General features: G+C 39.1%; 1 protein-coding gene across 2 annotated transcripts in view; it reads left to right on the forward strand.

The window, feature by feature from the left end:
* The first annotated feature begins 406 nt into the window (after positions 1 to 406).
* KDM7A (lysine demethylase 7A) overlaps positions 407 to 20,877 on the forward strand; it is a 74,759-nt gene continuing 54,288 nt past the window's right edge. The window contains exon 1 of one of the 2 annotated variants that reach the window (XM_045565283.1): positions 407 to 685. In XM_045565283.1, the coding sequence (XP_045421239.1) occupies positions 492 to 685 (194 nt within the window). In that variant the 5' untranslated portion in view covers positions 407 to 491. Of the gene's footprint in view, positions 686 to 14,742; positions 14,775 to 20,877 lie in introns of those variants that run through there. The other variant, XM_045565284.1, reaches the window with a different exon arrangement.

The following is a 20,877-nucleotide window of genomic DNA, read 5'->3' on the forward strand; positions in this document are numbered from 1 at the left end:
CCTCTGAACACAGACGCAACATCTGCCCTTTTTCACTCCGCAGGAACTTCCCCGGGCCTCGGCTTTCACTCCGAAATAACCAAGCCGGCTCTTCGCACGCTCCCGCCGTCCTCCTCCGTCCGCAGCCGCGCGCCCGACCCCTCCGCGCGTGTCCTCTCGGGCGGCCGGCTGCCCGGCTCGCGTGCCCTTCAGCAGGTCCCTCCGCCCGACGGCCGCGGAGGGGAACCGGGAGCGCGCCGACGGCCGGAGAACGTGCGCGAGACGCACGGCCCCGCGCCGAGCGCCGGAAGCCGCCGGGCTCGGGCCTCGCGCGTCGCGCGCGCCGCCTCCTCCCCCGGCGCCCGCCGTCGCGGCCTCGCGCGCGCGCACTGAGGCGCCGCCGCCGCCGCGGCTGCTGCTCCGGCTGCTGCAGGGGGCGGCGCTGGCTGGCGGCTGCGCTCGCTCCAGTCGGCGAGCGGAGCAGCGAGCGAGCGTGTGAGTGTTTTTTAAAGATGGCCGGAGCGGCGGCGGCGGTGGCCGCGGGAGCAGCAGCTGGAGCCGCCGCGGCAGCCGTGTCGGTGGCGGCTCCGGGCCGGGCCTCGGCGCCCCCGCCGCCCCCGCCGGTGTACTGTGTGTGCCGGCAGCCGTACGACGTGAACCGCTTCATGATCGAGTGTGATATCTGCAAGGACTGGTTCCACGGCAGGTAAATAAACCCCCTCCAGCCCCGCCGCCGCCGGCCACCGACCAACCGCCGCCGGCCGGTCGACCGGCCGCCGGTCCGCACCTCCCTCCGGTCCGGCCGCCGCGCCGCGCCCAGCGCCCAGGGGGCCCCGGCGCGGAGCCCCCGGGCCGGGCAGCGGGGCCCCGGGCTCGCCGAGCGCCGGGCGGGCTGCTGAGGGGAGCGGATGAGCTCGCCTGGCCCGGGCGAAGAGTCGCCACAACAATCAGGAACAAAGGGGGCCGGCGGAGAAGTTGGCAGGGGGAGCCCGGGGTGAGGGTGCGCGGCCGGGCGGACGCGGCGGGGGCGGCGGGCAGAGCGCTGGCCCGGTCCGCAGCCCCTCGCCCGGCCGCCGCCCGCCCCGCCCCGCCGCGCCCGGGGCTCCGGCCCGGAGTCGCCGCCCGGTCCGCCGCCCCGCGGCTCTGTCCGGCTGGCCGCCGCGCCTTCCTTCCTTCCGGGCGGCGACGGGCTCGCTCCGGCCCCGCGTCTCCCCCCGCCGCGGGTCCTCGTCGCGCCCCCTTCCCAGTCTTTATCAAACTTCTCGGCCGGTGGGACGGGGGCGGCGGTGGGCCTGGGAGGCGGCAGGTTGGGAAGGCGACCGCGCCAGCTAGCTCGGCGGGGCTCCGCGGAGTAAACAGAGCAACAGATGAGGCACTCTCTCGGGGACTTGAAAGGTGTCGGGGAGAGTTGGGGTCCTGGGACCCGGCGGGCGGCAGGTTGCCTCGGGTCGTGGCCCACAACCTCAACACACCTCCTGCTCACCGGGGGCGGGGCGGATGGAGTGGGCGGCGGGGGCCCGAAGGGACAGCTTCTCCTCAGACCCCCTGCGTCGCCCTCGCGCCGCGGCTCAAACTTTATTAAGAGTGCAGTTGCCGTCGCCCGAAGGCCGGCGACAGCGGGCGGCCGGCGGCGGTGCCCGGGGGCCGGTGAACTTGAGTGGGCCGGGCGGGCGCTTCGGGGCCGGCTGGCGGCGGCGGCGGCGGCGGCGGCGGACGTTGCCCTCTGATTCAGCCGCCGCTGCGCTCCGGGTTTGACGTTTGAGAGAGCTCGGGCCGCCTCCGCAGCCAGGCCGCCGACTCGTGTGTTTTGTAATCAAAGTGTGAGGCTAATAAAGGGCGGCGCCACAGCCTCTTGACTCCGGCGTGGGAGGGATTCGCAGGCATTTAAACAAAGAAACTAGTTGGGGTTGGGCTCCTAAAGTCCTTATTTGGGTGTTGTGGCAAAGCCTGCGGTCACATTTAGGTGAAGCAGGTTTCCCGGGCCCCGTTTGGTGTTGTATCTTGGCGACAGCACGCTCACGAGTAATAGCAGATATGGTGACTGTGATTGTAGGAAGTGTCTTTTGATTGACAGCAGGACATTTAAATACAGCCTCCGCTTCCCCCCTCCCCAATTTTACAGAAACACTACACGACCAGGCCAGATGCCTTAGTCTCCCTCTACTGGTCCAGGGAGAGAAAACCATTTAAATGACAGTGTTCTTTTCAGTGTTTAGGGTTAGGTTTTACTTAATTTTTAAGTACAGTTAGTTTTACTTAATCAGTTTTCACGTTAGACAAATCTGACAACAGAAAACAAGATAGAACACATTATCACTTTAAAAGAAGGGCAGCGTCCTTGTTTCGTATAAAGATAATCTTTAGCAGTCTGGTACAACATATACCAGATTCTGGTATATGATTGGGGACTAATGTTAAAATTTTGCCACTTGTAATTAAGAATAAATTATCCAGAGTGCTTTTTTATTACTCCAGACTGGTGTTTTTCAGTATTTTGATTACATGTAAAAGTGAAATTTGAAGATGCCAAATTTTTCCAGTTCTATTTTCTACATCCTCTGTTTCCATAACATATTCTAAGCAACCAGAATAGAGATTATCCAAAAATTTAGGTTCTAGTTAGACTAAAATCAGAATCTATGGTGATTATGTAAATGCTTATTTTTTCAAAGAACTATTTTATGAAATTGAGTTGAGGCGTTTTAAGCTGCATAAGAAATTTGTCCCATTATGCAATGTAGAGATTTGATAGGTTAGTAAATTTTAGACTAGAATTTTATTTATCTTAGCTTAGGTAACTTAACACTATAACCATGAAAAGCCTCAGGTATTTTATGGAGAATTTTGCAATGCATTTAAGTATTAATTTGTAACCAGGAGCAGTTGGGGAGGAACTAAAGAGGGCATAGGAAAGGAGGGAGAGCAAGGACAAAACAAGTATGCTGTCTCTGCTTTGTCACATAAATGTTTGTAACTTCGTGACTATGGAGGTGACTCTAAAATAGGTCCTTTTGACCATCAATTCTTGAGACTTTAATGTGGTTCAGAGGTCAAAAGTTAGAAAATTTAATGATAGTGCTTTGCAGTATCTTTTTAGTAAATTTAATTGTTGATGAAGTATTAGTAATTTGGGGTCTATATGTTTTTCCTTTGATGAATATTTAATGTTCATTGTACCAGGAAATGAGTGATTATTTTTTTGAACCCAGCAAAACGTATCTTATGTATTAATTATTAAGCAAGTATTTACTTCCATGAGAATTGGCCCCTAAAGGACTAAGTTGTATCTTCAATCCCCATGCTCCTCTGCTTTCCTTTGGTTTCCAGAGGTGATCCATCAGCAGAGGAGCAAGGGGGAGTAGGAGGTTGGATACAGAGAATTACCTTTGCCTGGATAATTTCTTGATAACTTTATTTCTTCAAGTAGGAGAACTTTTTAAACTCTGGACATCGTGTAAATTTTAGTTTACTCTGCCTAGAGTTCCAGATCTTAAGGAAATCTGAAACGTTGTTGCGTTGCCCTAATTTTTTCTGATGAGAAAGGAGGCCCTTCTTTTATGCTTCTCAGTCAGGCGGTAGGGTGGGTGGAACCAACTTCTTCCAGGTCGGAGGCTGTTAAATTTTGGCTCCATCCTGGGTGTTCAGGAATTCCCATCACTCAATTTGGCTAAGTCTTTTTGCAAGTGAGAGGAGAAAAGAACACTTGCTAGGCCAGGTCACAGTGTATAATTGATACCCTAGGGGCTGTGAGCTGAGGAATTAACAGGATTTTCCTGGGAAGGTTCCTTCCCACCTAGAGATGGAGTTTTTCCTCTCTGAGTTCTCAGTGGAAATAAGACAATGGAAAGTTTTCCTGATAATGCCCTACCCCCTAATCTCTAGGCTAGATGTCTTTCTGTAGTACTTTTATATCATCCTGTGCAAAACTGCATCATTTCCCTAATTGAATTGTATTAGAGTATTGTCTTCCCGTTATAATGTAAACAGCTTTGTTTATTTGTCTTTAATCACATATTTTTGGTTGATAAAAACAATAAATTATAGAAAAATTAGAGGCTGGGTGCGGTGGCTCATTCCTGTAATCCTAGTACTCTGGGAGGCTGAGGCGGGAGGATTGTTTGAGCTCAGGAGTTCAAGACCAGCCTGAGCAAGAGCAAGACCCCGTCTCTACTAAAAATAGAAAGAAATTAGCTGGACAACTAAAAATATATAGAAAAAAATTAGCCAGGCATGGTGGTGCATGCCTGTAGTCCCAGCTACTCGGAAGGCTGAGGCAGAGAGATTGCTTGAGCCCAGGGGTTTGAGGTTGCTGTGAGCTGGGCTGATGCCACGGCATTCTAGCCTGGGCAACAGAGTGAGATTCTGTCTCAAAAAAAAAAAAAAAGAAAAGAAAAGAAAAGAAAAATTGGAAAGTTCAGAAAAATATAAAAAATATGAAAATACCCATGTCTTCCAGAGATCACCACTGTTTTAACATTTGAGTTATATGTATACCCTTTTTAAAAAATAAGAATTTATTTTGTGCTTTCTACTGTTACCTTTTTTCATTAATGTATGCTTTTTCTTATATCATTAATGTTCTTTGAAAACATTTTTAGTGACTGTATAGTGTTTAATTCCACAGAAGTACAATATATTTGAAAATCATTCCCCTATTGTTAGTTATTTACCTTGTTCACCACTTTTTAAAATATCTACTAATAATGACATGATTGACATCTTTTTTTTTTTCTTGAGACAGAGTCTCGCTTTGTTGCCCAGGCTAGAATGAGTGCCGTGGCGTCAGCCTAGCTCACAGCAACCTCAAACTCCTGGGCTTAAGCAATCCTACTGCCTCAGCCTCCTGAGTAGCTGGGACTACAGGCATGTGCCACTATGCCCGGCTAATTTTTTTTTTTCTATATAGATTTTTAGTTGGCCAGATAATTTCTTTCTATTTTTAGTAGAGACAGGGTCTCGCTCTTGCTCAGGCTGGTCTCGAACTCCTGACCTCGAGCAATCCACCCGCCTCGGCCTCCCAGAGTGCTAGGATCACAGACATGAGCCACAGCGCCCGGCCATGATTGACATCTTAAACGAATCACTGGGGGCATCTCTAATTATTTCCTTAGAATAAATCAAATTAGTTAATACATATAAAACACTTAGAAGAACACCTGGCATGTGTGTTCTTAGGAAGAAATTTCTTTGAACAGGTATTATTGGTCAAAGGATACAGATGTTTTTAAGCTTCTTGTGCCTATTGCCATATCACCCTCTAGAAAGGCCATTCCAGTTTATACACTCACCGGTAGTGCCCACTTTCTAATTCCCTGCATCTTCACCAGTCTAAGATACTATTAACCTCCATTCTCCAAACAAGCAGCCAATCTGTAGATAAGCGAATATTTCCACCAGAAGACATGCCCAAATGTTCAAGGCAACATTATTTATTTTGTCCCCAAACTGGATCAACCTGTCAATGACAGTAGATTGGATAAATTGGTATATTCATAAAATGGAATGCTACTCAGCAATAAAAAAGAGTGTAGTACTGATGCACATAGCAACATTGCTGAATCTCACAGATTAAGTTGAACAAAAGAAGCCAGACACAAAAGAGTATACTGTTTGATTCCATTTATATGAAGTTCAAATACAGGCATAACTGGGGTTAGAAGTCAGAATAGTATTTACCTTTTTTGGGTATATTAACTAAGAGGGAGTTTCTGAGGTGCAGGACACATTCTTTATCTTGATCTTGGGTGGTGGTTACATGAGTGTGTCCAAGTGTAAAGATTTGCTGAGCAGCATTTTCACTGAAGATTTTTTTAAAAACTCTTTATTTTAATGTTTGAAGTATACTTTAATCACTAAAATGAAAAGTTTAAAAAATTAAAAATTTGCCTATGTGGTAACTGACATATAGTATTTTTAATTTTGTTTCTTATTTCTGACTTGAATGGGATTGTGTCTTGTGTTTTATCATTAAGTATGATATTGACTTTGGTCAAGAATTTGTAGTATACCAGGTGCTATAAGAAAATAGCAATGAACAAACAAAATTCTTGCTCTCTTGTAACTTATATTCTAGCAGAAGAGAAATAAGCAAATATATGACAAATAAATGGTAAGTGCTATGAGTAAAAATTGAGTGAGGGGAAAAAAGGGGGATAGGGCTGGTGGTAATGCTACTTTCATGTGGTATGATAGTGGAGGGCCTTGAGGAGACATTTGAGCACAAGTGTCTAGGGAGAGAGAGCTAGGCCAAAGCAAAAAAAGTACATCCTAAGGCTGGAGCATGTTTTTCATGTTCTAGAAAGAGCAACAACATGCATGTGGAGTGAAGTGGGCCAAGTCATTGTTGGATCTTGTGGGCCAGGGTTAATATTTTGGATTTTAGTCTGAGAAGATGGTTTGCTTTGAGTGGATAAGTAAATGAGTTGATGAGTTGACATAGCCTTTAGAAAGATTGTTCTGGCTGCTATATGGAGATAGACTGGAGGAAGGCAAAGGTGAGACCTGGGAGGCCAGCAAGAAGACTATTGTAATAATCCAGGTGACAGAGGATTTTGGATTTTCTAGTCAGTTTGGGTAATTTACAAATGCCTTATATTAATTTCTGTTCCTGAAGCTTGAGTCAATGAAGAGCTTAGTTCATGGAGATAGAAGAATTTTACCTAGAATAATACTGCTGGATGGGAATTTATCAGGTACTTGCTCTACAGAGCCCCAGGAACTCAACTGGAACATTTATTGAATGTTTTGCTGAGTGCCCGGCGCTATTCTTAATTACATTAGATATTTATTAACTCATCTGATTCTCACAGTCACCTTGTTGTATAAATACTATTATTATCATCCCATTTTATAGATTAGGAATCTGAAGGCTAGAGAGTTGAGTAACTTTCCAAGGGTTGAAAAGCTAGAAGCTGAGAGAGCTAGTATTTGAACTCAGGTAGCTAAATCAGGGCTCATGTTGTCAACAGGTAGGTGGTACTGGGTCTCCTTTTCATCCTCAGCTACAGCCAGCCTCAGGAAGAGGATTAGATTTGAGTTGTATGTCTCTATCTTGGCAGTGCATAGATGAACAGAGGTGACAGGGTTCCACAGAAAGATGCCCACAAACATCTTACTGTTTTTGTTATTTATTAAAATTATTTTCTTTAGTATAAATATGTAAAAATTATTAAAACTGTTATAGTGTGTATAAAATATTTACTTGAAAAGTTTTATAATTTAACTTTGCTTTCATCCTCGTTATATAAATGGATTTCTTGTTGGAGTGTATTTTATTTTTTTAAATTGTTAGGGATTGGAATTATTTAAAAAATTTGTTTTATATACAGTTCTTCTTCATGACTAAGTCTGTTGGTGTTGTAATACAAACTTACTAGCTGAACATGTATCTTTCCATAAGAAAACAAAAAACTTTTTATTGAGCTTCTTCAATTTTTTTGATGCAACCACTTATCATAGAATATGAGTATTTGTGTGTTTTACTTATAAAAGTTTTATACATTGATACTCGGTTTTGGCTATCGAACAAAATATGTTGTGATATAGGAGGCTTATCTCAGGCTGCTTGGAGTTATGGGACATAGTTTTCTCATCAAGCTTTTTTTAAACCATGAGTTTGGGGCAGATTTCTGCTCTCATATCGTGTATTTTTAGGTATGAAGTTGAGTTTTCTGATAATCCAAGGGGAGGAATGCTTTTACTTTTGAAGATTTGAAGTGGAAGCTCATGAGGAATAATAAAACAGGCATAGAAGCATTTTTATTATAAAGCAAGCCTTGGTTGATTTGAGCAACTTAAATTCCAAGGTAATTTGCACAGTTTTTGAACAGCTGGCCGGTGCTGATCTTACAGCTGCTACCAAGTTTTTGGTTCTTTTGGAAGTTACATTTTATTACTGTAGTGATAATTTTCCATTCATAAAAATACTACACTTTCCCGTTAATTATAATGTGAATTAAGGGAAACTTGTATGATTTTCATGTATGTTTGTGTGAGTCCTGGTTCCTTTTTATTGGTTTAGAAACCAAGATCTGCAGCCAGGCGCAGTGTTTCACCGATCCTAGCACTTTGGGAGGCCTAGGTGGGAGGATTGCTTGAGGCCACGAGTTTGAGACCAGCCTGAGCAAGAGCGATACCCCATCTTTACAAAAAATAGAAAAATTAGCTGGGTGCAGTGGCGTGAGCCTGTAATCATAGCCACTCTGGAGCCTGAGGCAGGAGAATTGCTTGAGCCCAGGAGTTTAAGGTTGCAGCGAGCATGGTGGAGTTGAGACCCTGTCTCAAAAAACAAAAACAAAAAAACCCCTAGGTCTGGCATTAGGTGGGCTCATTGTTTCTAGGCCTTCTTGGTAGACAGAGACATATACTAATGGCACACAAGCATGCACATCTGCATTTGTTTTTGTATCTATCTATCTATGTTAAAAGTAGTGTGTTTTCATAATGATACCTTTGATTCTAATCCAACACCACAGGGTTCATTTTAGCCTTCCTCTTTACTTACTTGTAACTTTTTTTCCCCAACAGTGAGAAACCTAGCTTTCATTATCTACAATGTACTTATTTATTTGTTCAATTCTAGCTTACACATAAAGTAGTCCTAGAATTGCTAATCTATACCCTTAGGAGAAACAAATTTGCTAGGTAGCTTACAGTATTTGTGTATATAGTAGTCCTCTTTTGTCCTTAGCCTTATAATATCTAGTCATAAACTTTGCTTTCCAGAGTTACTTAGGTCAATTCTTTTCTCCCTGCTTCAGTGTAAGTCATTTATTAGTAATATAGTCAGGTTCATTTGTTACTGTTTGTATTGCATTTTGGATTCTTCCTCTATTCTGGTTGGTTTTAACTGTTAGTTTATTTTTTGGATGTGTAAAACATTACTATGTTTCTAAGAAGTCAGAGTTAGATGAAAAGATAATACTTAGAAGTGTCACTCCCCTCTATCCCTCCTATGACGTTCCCATTTCTACCTTCTTTCCACCTCTTTCCCACCTACCTTCTGTAAGTAATCAGTCTTGGTTTCTGGTTTATCTTTTCTGTGTGTGTGTGGTGGTGGGGGGCTAGTTTGAGCAGCTGCATGTGTATTTTCTTTTATCTACTTTCTTTACATAAAAGGTAGTGTATTATAAATACTCTTTTGCACTTTGCTTTTTTCACTTAACATTATATACTGGAAATCACTCCATGTCAGTTCATAGAGATCTTTCTTACTCTTTTTTTTAACTGCTGCATAGTATTCTTTTGTGTGGATGTAGTTTTATTTAGCTACTCTCTTGTATATGGGCACTTGAGTTGTTTACAGTACTTTGCAAATACAAACAATGCTGCAATGAATAACCTTGTTCATATTTATTCTGATATTGATGGAGATATATCTTCAGGTTAGGTTGCTAAAAGTGGTATTACTTGGTCAAAAGGTAAATGCATAAGTTGCTTTATTAGGATTACTAGATTTCCCTCTAGAATGGTTGGGCGAATTGGCATTCCCACCAGCAGTCTATGAGCGTGCCTCTTTTTCCACATCCTTGTCATCAGGGTTTGTAGTCCATGTTTTTAATCTTTGTCAGTTGTATAATGAAAATAGTATCTATGTTTTAATCTGCATTGCTCTAATTACAAATGAGTTTGAACAACTTTTTGTTTTAGGGACCATTTTCTTTCCTTCTTTTGAGATACTTTTTTTTTTCTGATTCTATCAAGCTTTTGGTCTTTGTTCCACAATTTTTAAGAGCTCTTTACATTTTAGGGATATCAGCACTTTGTAGCATATGTATTAATAGTCTCTCCCCAGTTTTTACTTGTCTTTTGGTTTTGTTTATGGTGATTTTTTTTGCTGTGCAAAAAAATTTTAGGACAAATATTTATGCAATCACCCCTTTTCTTTTTTTGGCTCTGGATTTTGAGTCATAGTTGGAAATTTTTTTCTCTACCCCAAGATAAAAAGGATTTTACCTGTGTTTTTATTTTAAAATTTAGATGCCTAATCCATTTGGTTTTTATTCTTGTATATAGTATGAAGTAGGAATATACTTTTTAAAAAAATGGCTAACAATTCCCAGCACTATTTATTAAAATGTCCATATTTTCCCAGAGACTTGAGATGCCAAAACACACACACACCTATGTGTGTGTGTGTGTGTGTGTGTATATATGTTGAAAATTCATATATACTTGGGTCTGTTTCTATACTTCTATTCTGTTCTACTGATTTGTTTGTCCATTCACCGTACCAGCACCACATTGTTTTAATTATAGAGGATTTTATAGTATGTTTTTAAGTCTAGTAAGGCTAGTCTTGTTCTTATAGTTAAGTGAGTTAAGTGTTTATTTTCAGTGTTTTTCTGGCTATTCTTGCAGATTGACTTTTCAATATGAACTTTAGTATCAACTTGACTAATATTAAAAAGCTTGTTAATATTTTTATTGGGATTATATTAAATTTTTGAGAACTTGACATTTCTATAATGTTGAATCATTCTCCCCAAGAACAGTGATACCTCATTATTTACATCTATTTTTTTGTCTTTCATGTATTTCTTCTTGTATAGTTTTTTTGTTTTTTATTTTATTAAAAAAATATTTTTTAACTTGGAAGAAGTTAAGGTAGATATTTGTGTTTTAGAGACATGGTCTCTCTATGCTGCCCATGCTGGTCTCATACTCCTGGCTCAAGGATCCTCCCACTTCAGCCTCCCTAGTAGCTGGGACTGCAGGTGTGCACCACCGTGCCCAGCTTTGGGTATTATTGTAAATGGGATTTTCTCTACCATTTGTTTGCTATTGGTTATTGTTTGTATATATGAAGACTATTGATTTTTTAATGTTTCTTTTATATACCTTGCTGAAAAAAATTTTTTGAGTTATGTCATCAGCTCCCTAGAGGTTCATATCATATGCACGTAGAGATAGTTTTACTGCTTCTTTCACCATTCTTATACTCTGATTGATTTGTATTATATAATTACACAGGCTTATACCACTACTACAGCGTTGAATAGTGGCAAATAGTGGGTATGCTTGCTTTGTTTCTGATCTTGGTGGACATGCCTCTAATGTTTCCTCATTAAAGAAGATACTAGCTTTAGGACTAATTTATCATATTAAGAAAAGTACTCCTCAATCCCCCCCCCTTTTTTTTAGTATTTTTATCATGAATGAATGTTGAATTTTGTCTGAGACTTCTTTAGCATCTGTGGAGAGAACCATATGGTTTTTTCCTTAGATCTATTAATATGTGTATATAGTAGAAACATATCTGCGTTCTAAGACACCCAGTGGATGCCAGAAACCACAGATAGTACCAAACCTATATATACTACGTTTTTTCCTATATACATATACCTGTCATAAAGTTTATAAATGAGGTACAGAGATTAATAACAATAACTAATAATAAAACAGTTATAACAGGCTGTAATAAAAGTTATCAAACACTAGCTATAACTTGCAGTTTGATGTGCAACAGCAAAACTAGTACAGATTTATTTTTCTTTCTTCACAATTTTACAGTCAGGAGAGTTGTTCTTATCGTAGATCTCATCAACCTCAACTTATTATTTTTTTCCCTTAAGTTGAGAACTTTTTACCTTTTCATGTAAAGGAAGCACTTTATGGCTTCTCTTTGGTATATCCAGATTGCTAGCGTCATGCCAGCATCACTGCTCTTGCTCTTTGGGGCCATTATTAAGTAAAATAAGGGTTATTTGAACACAGGCACTGTGATCCCATGACAGTTGATCTGATAACTGAGCCGGCTACTAAGGGACTACAGGATAGGTAGTGCAGGACAGTGTAGATACACTGGACAAAGGGATGATTCATATCTGGGCATCCGAGGCAGGACGAAGCGGACAGTGTGAGATTTTATCACCCTACTCAGAATGGCATGCAATTTAAAACTTAAGAATTGTTTATTTTTGGAATTTTCCATTTAATATTTTTGGACCTTGGCTGATTGCTATAACTGAAACCCTGGAAAATGAAACCATCAATAAGGGGAGACTACCATAACATCTTTTTAAGTGTAGCTTATCATTAGCTTCTATGAACAGCCTCGGAAGATAGCCTTAACTACTTGGTTCACTGTTGGATATTTAAGTTATATCTTGATGATGCTTTGTACCTAAATTTAAAAATATTATTCTGTATTTAAATTAAAAAAAATACCACTGCCTCTGGTAGTTTTTTGAATAAAACAAAATTGACAAATATAAGTGACATAGAGGAACAAAGAAACACTGAGAAAGTAAATTAATATAATAGGAGTTTCCAAAGAATTGAGGACCCAGGAATTTCCCTCAAGCAGCATTTGCTAACCTGTGTTTTGTGAACTCCAGGGGTTTAAGGTTTCCTGGGAGTTCACTTTTCAAAATTTGTCTTTTAAATTAAAAGACAGTGATTATTTTCCTCTTAAAATGGATTAGTCTGAGTGCCTTTGAATGTATATGAGCAAAAGCGTACAGGGGATGGTTGGTGGAAACCAGTCAAATGTTCTCACGATTCAGTCTCCTGGTTGGTTTATCATTCATCTGAATGCTGCTAGCCATCTTGGTCTTCTTGACTTTAATTTTTTTTTTAAAGAGAGAATATCAAATATGCAAAAGTAGGTATTATAATGTGCTTCTAGGTATCCATCGCTTTGCTTCAGTAATTACCAATTCCTTGCCAGTTTTGTTTCATTTACTGCCCCCACACCTAGTATTTTTTTGGAGCAAATTCCTAACGTCATACCATTATATCCATGAATATTTCAGCATGTATACCTGAATGATAAAGCCTCTGTTAAAAAAATCCATACCTTTATTAGGTTTAACAAAAAATAGTTCCCAATTCCTTAATATCATCAAATATCCAGCGTTCAAATTTCCAATTGTCACATAAATTTTTTTCACTATATGTTTGAATCAAGATCCAAATAAGGTCCACACATTGTGATTAGTTGCTACATCTTGTAAGTTTCTTAATGTATAGCAGTGGTTCTCAACTAGATGGGATTTTGCATCCCAGGGGACACTTGGCAACGTCTAGCGACACTTTTGATTTGGGGCAGGAAGGTGGTTGCTACTGGCATCTAGTATGTAGAGGGCAGGGATGCTGCAAACATCCTACCCTGGATAGCCCCCACCAGAAAGAATGATCTGTTCCAAAATGTCAGTAGTGCTTCTGTTGAGAAACTCTGATCCTTTTCCTTTTAGGTCTCCTTTTTTTCCCCTTGCAAGCTCTTTGTTGTAGGAAGTGGCTGTTTATCCTATAAAATTTTCCACCTTCTGGATTTTGCAGATTACGTCCCTACAGTGTATTTTAACATGTTCCTCTCTTTCGGGTAACATGTTCCTGTCTTTGCTGTAAATTGGTTGGATCTAGAGAAGCTTGATCAGATTCAGACTTTTCCCCCCAAGAATATTTCATGAGTGGGTGATATGGTCTTCTGTCAGGAAGCTAATCAGGAGGCGTAAAATATCTAATTGTTTCTCTTTTTGTCATGTTTGCAGCCATTGATCAATGCCAATATCCACTCGTTAGCAGTTGCCAAATGATATTTTAATTATAAAACTCCTTCTTCATTTATTAGCTGAAGTACTTAGCTGAAGTACTATTAGCTGAAGTAAAGAGAAAATTTTCCTTCTTCTAGTCTTTTGTTTCCTAGTTGTACAGTTTGTATAGGAGAGGCAAAATTCAATGCTTGATTCTTTCCCATTATCACTTTTTTAAAATCAACGGACTCATTAGCAACTTCTATTATCATTTAAAGGATAACTACTATCAGAGAAATATAATTTAATATATAATATTAAGCAATACAGAGAAGTAAAAAGATGAGTACAAAAAAAGGATCCAGGTCTCCTTTGACCACGTAACCTGTCATTATAAAACAAAACAAAACAAAACAAAAAAGATCTGATAAGAAATTAAAACAATACAGAGAGGTGAAAAAAGAAAAGTGAAAATCTCTTTTCTCCTTCCTATAATCCCCTTCCACCAACAGTGAACACCATTAACAGTTTTGAGTTTCCATGCAGAAGGAAGGGATCATATTATATATGGCTCCATACTTTACTCTTTTTTGTTTATTAAAATATTCTGGAGATGTAGGGTAGCTTTTCATATCAGCAGGTACAGATATTTCATTCTTTTTAATGGTTTCATAGATTTCCATTCTGTGGATTTACCATAATTTAACTGGTCCTCTGTTGGTGGATTCTTAAGCTGGTTTCTCTCTCTATTCTTAGTATTTAACAATGATGCAGGAGATATATTGTATATATGTATATATTGTTTGTATGCTTATCTTTATTCTTGGCGAGAATTTGGGTATCCTTAAGGTAAGTTTCTAGCATTGTGAATTTCCAGAAATTTCCTAAATCTGAAAATAGATCTCTCCGTATTAGAGCAAACTTTTTTTCCTTTTTTTTTCTTTTCTTCCTATTTTCTGGTCAGTGGCATGGATGGAATAGAGAAAACTTTGGCAACTGTAGCTCACATATAAATGTTTAACACTGACAGTTCAAGAACAATTACTAGAATAAAAAATTCTAAAGGGAAAAAATTGTCATTTATTTCAAGAATATATGTTACTTTGAGTCATTTAAGAACCCCTTTTCTTTACAGTGGGTATGTACAAAAACTTCTTAGTAACTTTTCATTGATCTAATTCAAGGTCTACCGAAGTATAGAGTTGTGCATATCTAAGACACCTGAAAGGCCGGGCATGGTGGCTCACGCCTGTAATCCTAGCACTCTAGGAGGCCAAGACGGGAGGATCGCTCAAGGTCAGAAGTTCGAGACCAGTCTGAGTAAGAGCAAGACCCCGTCTTTACTGAAAAAAAAATAGAAAGAAATTATCTGGACAGCTAAAAATACATATAGAAAAAATTAGCCGGGCATGGTGGTGCATGCCTCTAGTCCCAGCTACTTGGGAGGCTAAGGCAGGAGGATTGCTTGAGCCCAGGAGTTTGAGGTTGCTGTGAGCTAGGCTGACGCCATGGCACTCACTCTAGCCCGGGCAACAGAGTGAGACTGTCTCAAAAAAAAAAAAAAAAAAAAGATTAAAAAGATAGTTTTAAAAAGTTTTAGTATGCGATCACTTGTTGACTTCTTTGGTTTGTATACATTCCATTAACATGTACTTTGCTGGTATTCAGTAAATGCTTGCTAATGCTGCAGCTAATTTGGTCCCGTATGTTTAGGGGGTGGTTTTACCATACATTTGATTTATTGATTTATTTTATAATAAATGTTTTTACAATACATTTGACTTATTACTTTGTACCAATTGTAAGATTCTGAAACATTAAAATAATGTTTTAATTTTGTAAATTTAAATTATAAAATTGTAACATTGTAATTATAAAAACATTAAATTTATAATGAACCTTTCACAGCTGGTGACTTTGAAAATTAATTTCTAAAGCAGTTTCCCAAGGTGGAAAATAATAGCCTGTGAAGTGTTTCATGTAAAAAAAGACCTGAGGTCTAGTGTAGTATTTTTCACTTATGCTAGATCCTCATCGTAGAAATTCAAAGTGCTCATTAACTTGTTGAATTTTCTGAGAAGTCCTGCTAGTAGATAAAGGTGATTTGATCTCAGCCGAGTGTCTCCCAGTCTTATGAACAATGGAATTTTTGTGAATAACCTTGACTCCTGTGGGACACAGTTTAAAAAGTGCTTTTAGTGAATGCTATATAGGCCGTCCTTGCTTTACGTGGTTTTGATGTGCACTGATTTCAGTTAACATGGTTTAGTTAAATAACACTAGTCCTCAGGATTCAAATTTCAGTCACTGTCGTATATTACCATGAGTGCATGCAGTACAAATATTGCTGCCAGCTCTTCAGTATACAGATCAGAAATCACTGCATAAATAACAGACACGCATCTGTTCTTCAGTGCACACATAGACAGGAAAGTGTGTCGTCGTGCTGCCTTCTTGCCCCCCCCCCCGTAATAAACCTGCATGATCTATTACCAAAATGGATAATTGAAAGAGGGAAGTGGCCAGTAAAGACAAAAATGCAGCAAAGAAACAAAAAGTGATAACTCTGAAAGTGAAATCCAATTGAGCATAAATGGAGTAATAAAATAAGTAATCAACAGTGGGAATGTTGCCGCTGCCGCTATTTGAGAGTCTCTAGACATGCAGCCAGAGGCACTTAGTGAAGGCACACTAAATGGCATAATGTTTTAAATTACAGTGTACTAAAGAAATATTGGTTTTACTGTTTTTTATTTCTCTATACATTATAAGCAACAGTAAGAGAGTTTTTAATGCTTTGACAAACATTTTTAAAGGTCACAGAACAATTGTAATTTCCCCCATTGATTATTAAGATTGCTTTGTATGATTTAAGCTTATGTAGTTACTTTTATGGTCCTGCACTACCATGCAAAGCAAGGACTGCCTGTATTTTTCTTACATTTGCCAGTCATCCATCATCTGACCTCTAGTGAAAATTAAGAATTACAAAATGGAGTTTGAGGAAACTATAATGACAAATTATCCTTTGAAAGGATCCAACATGTGAATAGGTAAAAAGTCTTTATTACATATTATATACTTTACATATTGCCCTGACCTATATGTTTTGAAACAGGATGGTCCAGTGTTGGCCTTTTCTGGACAACTCAGTACTACCTATTTTGCTTTTGATGGATACTTCTGATTTGTAACTATATTGAAATTCTTTGAGATTTTTGGGTCATACATAAAATTCCATGTAGGAATATTTGTTATGGATTATGTCAAGATTTCTATGGTTCAGACTCCTACTGTAGTAGCTCATTCTTCATCAAGAGTGGAGAAACATACTAAGGATATTAAGTCCCCCTTAGAATGCTACCTTAGTCTCTGTCCCAACAGAAAGGTCTTTAATATGAATCCTTTCTCTTGGCTTGGCTTGGCATGTGGCCTTTCCCCTTAGATGTGGACTCTGAAGACCATTTATGAGATGAGAACAGTTAGTGGGAAAACTGGATCTGCTTGATCTGCTTTAGTTGACTGTCCTTTGTAGTTGACTCATCTCTAAGTGTCCTTGATATATAAGTTGCTATTATGTCTTATCCTTGTATAAAATCATCTGTAGGTGTCATTAAGCCCTAGAAAGTACAGCTTTCCTTCCTGCACTCACAATGGGAAATAAAACTGTCAAATAGATTGGAAAGTTTCTTCTTTTTTTTTTTTTTTCCAACATACCATTGCTAGCTTGAATGGATTGTAAAGTTTCTGATGGCTATTGGTTCATCTTTGGAAAATCTATTTATTTCTATTTATAGTCTATCTATCTATTCTTTTATTAGATATCCTGTTTGGAAAATCAAGTTAAGATAGGGACACTTAGGAGCTACATGAGAGGAAAACAAAGTAAATGGGCATAATATATACATTTGCACAACAGAATTGTACTTATAACTGAATGTAAATAGTCAAGAAATACTGCATCCTTTTTCATTGACAAAAGATACGGACATTTCAGAACAAGATCTTGGGAAAAAATTTCATCAGTTTTATATTTTTTCCCCTCACGTTCATTTTCTACCCCTTTATATCTGCAAAATTTGCACTTATTTATTTTTCTTTCTCAGACCCTGGTAAGAAGAGGAAACAAAATTTACCTTTAAACAGGCTCCAGGATAGTAGCCCAAACTAATGCCTTCCTGATATGCTTGGTATTCCTGCTTTGTGTCAATCAGTAAATATTTTATGAGGATCTACTATGTAATCAGCTTTAGGTAGATCTGTGGGGAATAGGAAATTCTGAATTATTAAATATTACCCATGTCTTTAAGGAGCTTAAAGTCTAATTGGAGTAACAAAGTTTTCATAGGAAATGACTGTGAGTTAGGCATTATGCTAGCATTTATGCCAGGGTTTTAGATCAGTAGTTCCCCAATACCATTTCTCTGCTCAGCTTGCAGCAAAAGAATCACCTGGGGAGCTTCTTAAGAATACAGATTATTGGGCCACACCCATTAACTTTTCCCAGTAGATGGAAGGTGGGGCTCAGAATGTGTTTTTCTTTTTTAAAATAAACAGTGCACAGTGCAAATTTCAGAAGGTATATAGAAGGTTACATGATGGAAAGCAGTTCTCCCTCTTGTCCATTCTACATCCACTCAGTTTTCTTTCTCAGAGGCAACCACTGCTACCAATTTCTTCCAGACATATACCTTGCATTTATTTATAAAGGGGGGGGGCATATTATGCAGACTGTTCTGCACCTGGCTTCTGTTGCTTTACAGTGTATCTTGGAGATCTTTTCATATCCCTTCTTACAGAGCTGCTTCATTCTTTTGAAAGGCTATGTAGTAGCAGCTTGTAAAATCTCTACAGGGAATTCTAATGCACAGCCAAGTCTGGGAGCTACAGGTAGACTGAGGGCTAAAGGGGTTTTAGAAAGTTTTCTTGGAATGTTAATTCCTGAAATCCTGCATTTCACAGTTAACTGGACTCAGTAAACATTTCATGTACTTCTAGATAGTAACTTTTGTATAATGTTCCTTCCTTGCTACAGTTATTAGGTGGAATTCATCAGTCAAAAATATAAGAAGGCAGCAGGGTGTAATTATTTATTTATTGAGAGGATACTATGTGATGGTCGAATCAGGTAGAAACAGAAAGATTTTTCCATTTTCCACCTTTGGCTAGAGGTGCTCACTGCTGTTTCACCTTTCTGTAATGTTAAGGGTGGTGGAAATGGCCAGAGAAGCAGGTAGTAAATTACACCATAAAACTTGCTCTATAAATCCTACTTTCTTCTGCATGTCTTTCACTCTAATACCTATGTGTAAGAGATGCATGTAAATATTCACATCTATTGTAGATCCTCATACTGATATGCATATACTTCAGATAGACATTACTGATAATATACTTTTTAATTCTGTCCTTTGTTAACTTAAAAACATTGCCAAGCAAACCTTTACGAAATTGATACTGTTTATCCTTTATTATGACAGCAAGTTTTTTCTCCCCCAAGGTGATTTACAAAGTTCTTAAATTCTCACATAATATTTGGGATAGCATTTATTTGCTGTATTACTCATTATAAATAAAAGAGTGGTCATTTTATTATTATTTTCTTTCAGAGACAGCTAGTTTTGAATTCCTGGGCTCAAGTGATCCTCCCACCTCAGCCTCCCTCATAGCTGCGATTACAGGCACATGCCATCACGCCTGGCAGAGTAGTCTTAGGCAAAAAGTAGATGGGTGAATGACTGGTGGAATGACCACAGGATACTGAAAAAAGCAAATATATTTAGCTTTTTGGATATTTCAGAAATGTTAAGTACCTATTCCTTCTTTAGAACATTCTAATAGAAATCATTACTTTCATGGGAGAATGGTTTATTTGTGCTTATTCATAAAGATCCGTTTACTGTTTGCGTTGCCCACTTTGTGTGCTAGGTGTCAGACAGTGACAAAATAACAAGCATGTTTTCTGTACTCAAGCACCATGTAAATCATATTTGATGTATATGTTTCTCATATTTATCAGGGAAAAATTTCACCAGAAACTTGTCAACTGGATTTTCAGCTTTAAAAAAAAATGTTTATTTATTTTCTAAGACTAGTCAAGTGCAGTAGCGAGAAGAGGGGAAGGAGTAGCACAAAAGGAGTTCAATCTGTAACCGATTTGAACAATCAATTGAGAAAACTCACTACCTTTGGACTAGCTGGATTTTCAGCTTTTGGGGGATATATTTTGTGCCATTGAGTTTACCTCTTGGTTCTTCAACCCCCCCCTTATTTTCCTCTCATGTTATTTGTTCAATTCCTTTTTCTATTGTCTTCCTCCCTTCACACTTATTAACATAGATGCTGTTAGTCAGCTGGTTGGAAATAACTCGGGGGGGGGGGGGGGGGGGGGTCTTGGGACAATTGGAAGCATGAGCCCAGCTGTCAGAGGTAGGCAAAGTGTCTAATCTTCTGAGATTATTGTGAATGAAAGGAATTTGGTTCAGAGTATGCACTTAATTCAGACCGCTTGTTAAATGTATAATAGTTAAGCACCTAGTATGTCAATAAATAGCTTTAATGTGTCAAAAATATAATCTTCACAAAAGTCGAAATATGGCATACTCAATTTATAAAGAAAAGCATTTAATTTTGTGAAAATAGTTTTATATGTCAGCAAGAAAATAACAGAAATTGGGTTTTTCTGAATGTAATCATAAATTACCAGTTTGATTTTTCACTGAAAATATTTCATATGTACAAATTATAAATTTTTACCTTAGGCAATATCTGGTAATAAAGTGATATATCTTGGGATTAAAACATTGTATAAAACTGTTAACAATTTATAAGTGAAAGTACCCTTTGGCATCCTACTACTTTTAGTAAGAATGTCAACTTATTAAGTCAATTATTAAGCCTTATTCTTACTGGCTAGCTAATAAGGTTTTTGAACCAACAAAACCATTGGTCTATAGTTTTCATTCTAAGCATTTAATGTATATTAATTAATTTTCTTAACAATCCTTTGAAAGAGATACTGTTATCATCTTCAGTCTTTACAGATGAAGAGACTGAAAAACAGGTAAAGTAAGTCACCCGAAGTCACACAGCTACTAAGTGGGTGAGCCAGGATTCTGACCTAGACAGACTGACTCAACCATCAAAATTAAATTAAAAATTGAAAACAAATTCTCTCTTTTTTTTATTGAAGCATAGCCATTTGAGTGCCTATTATGTGCTATGAAGAGACATCATTAAAGAAAAAAATATTAAGCCCAATCATAAAAGCCCAGTTTCCTACTTAGACTCAAGCCTCATAGCTAATAAGCTGTTGACTAGAGCAATGTGGCTTGACTGGTACCTAACAGAACCATAATAATAATAATAACTGCCACTTATTACTTAATTTATTCACTATGCCATTGCTCACTGTATACTTAAT

Source organism: Lemur catta, chromosome 11, assembly GCF_020740605.2.
Source record: "Lemur catta isolate mLemCat1 chromosome 11, mLemCat1.pri, whole genome shotgun sequence".
Taxonomy (NCBI): Eukaryota; Metazoa; Chordata; class Mammalia; order Primates; family Lemuridae; genus Lemur; species Lemur catta.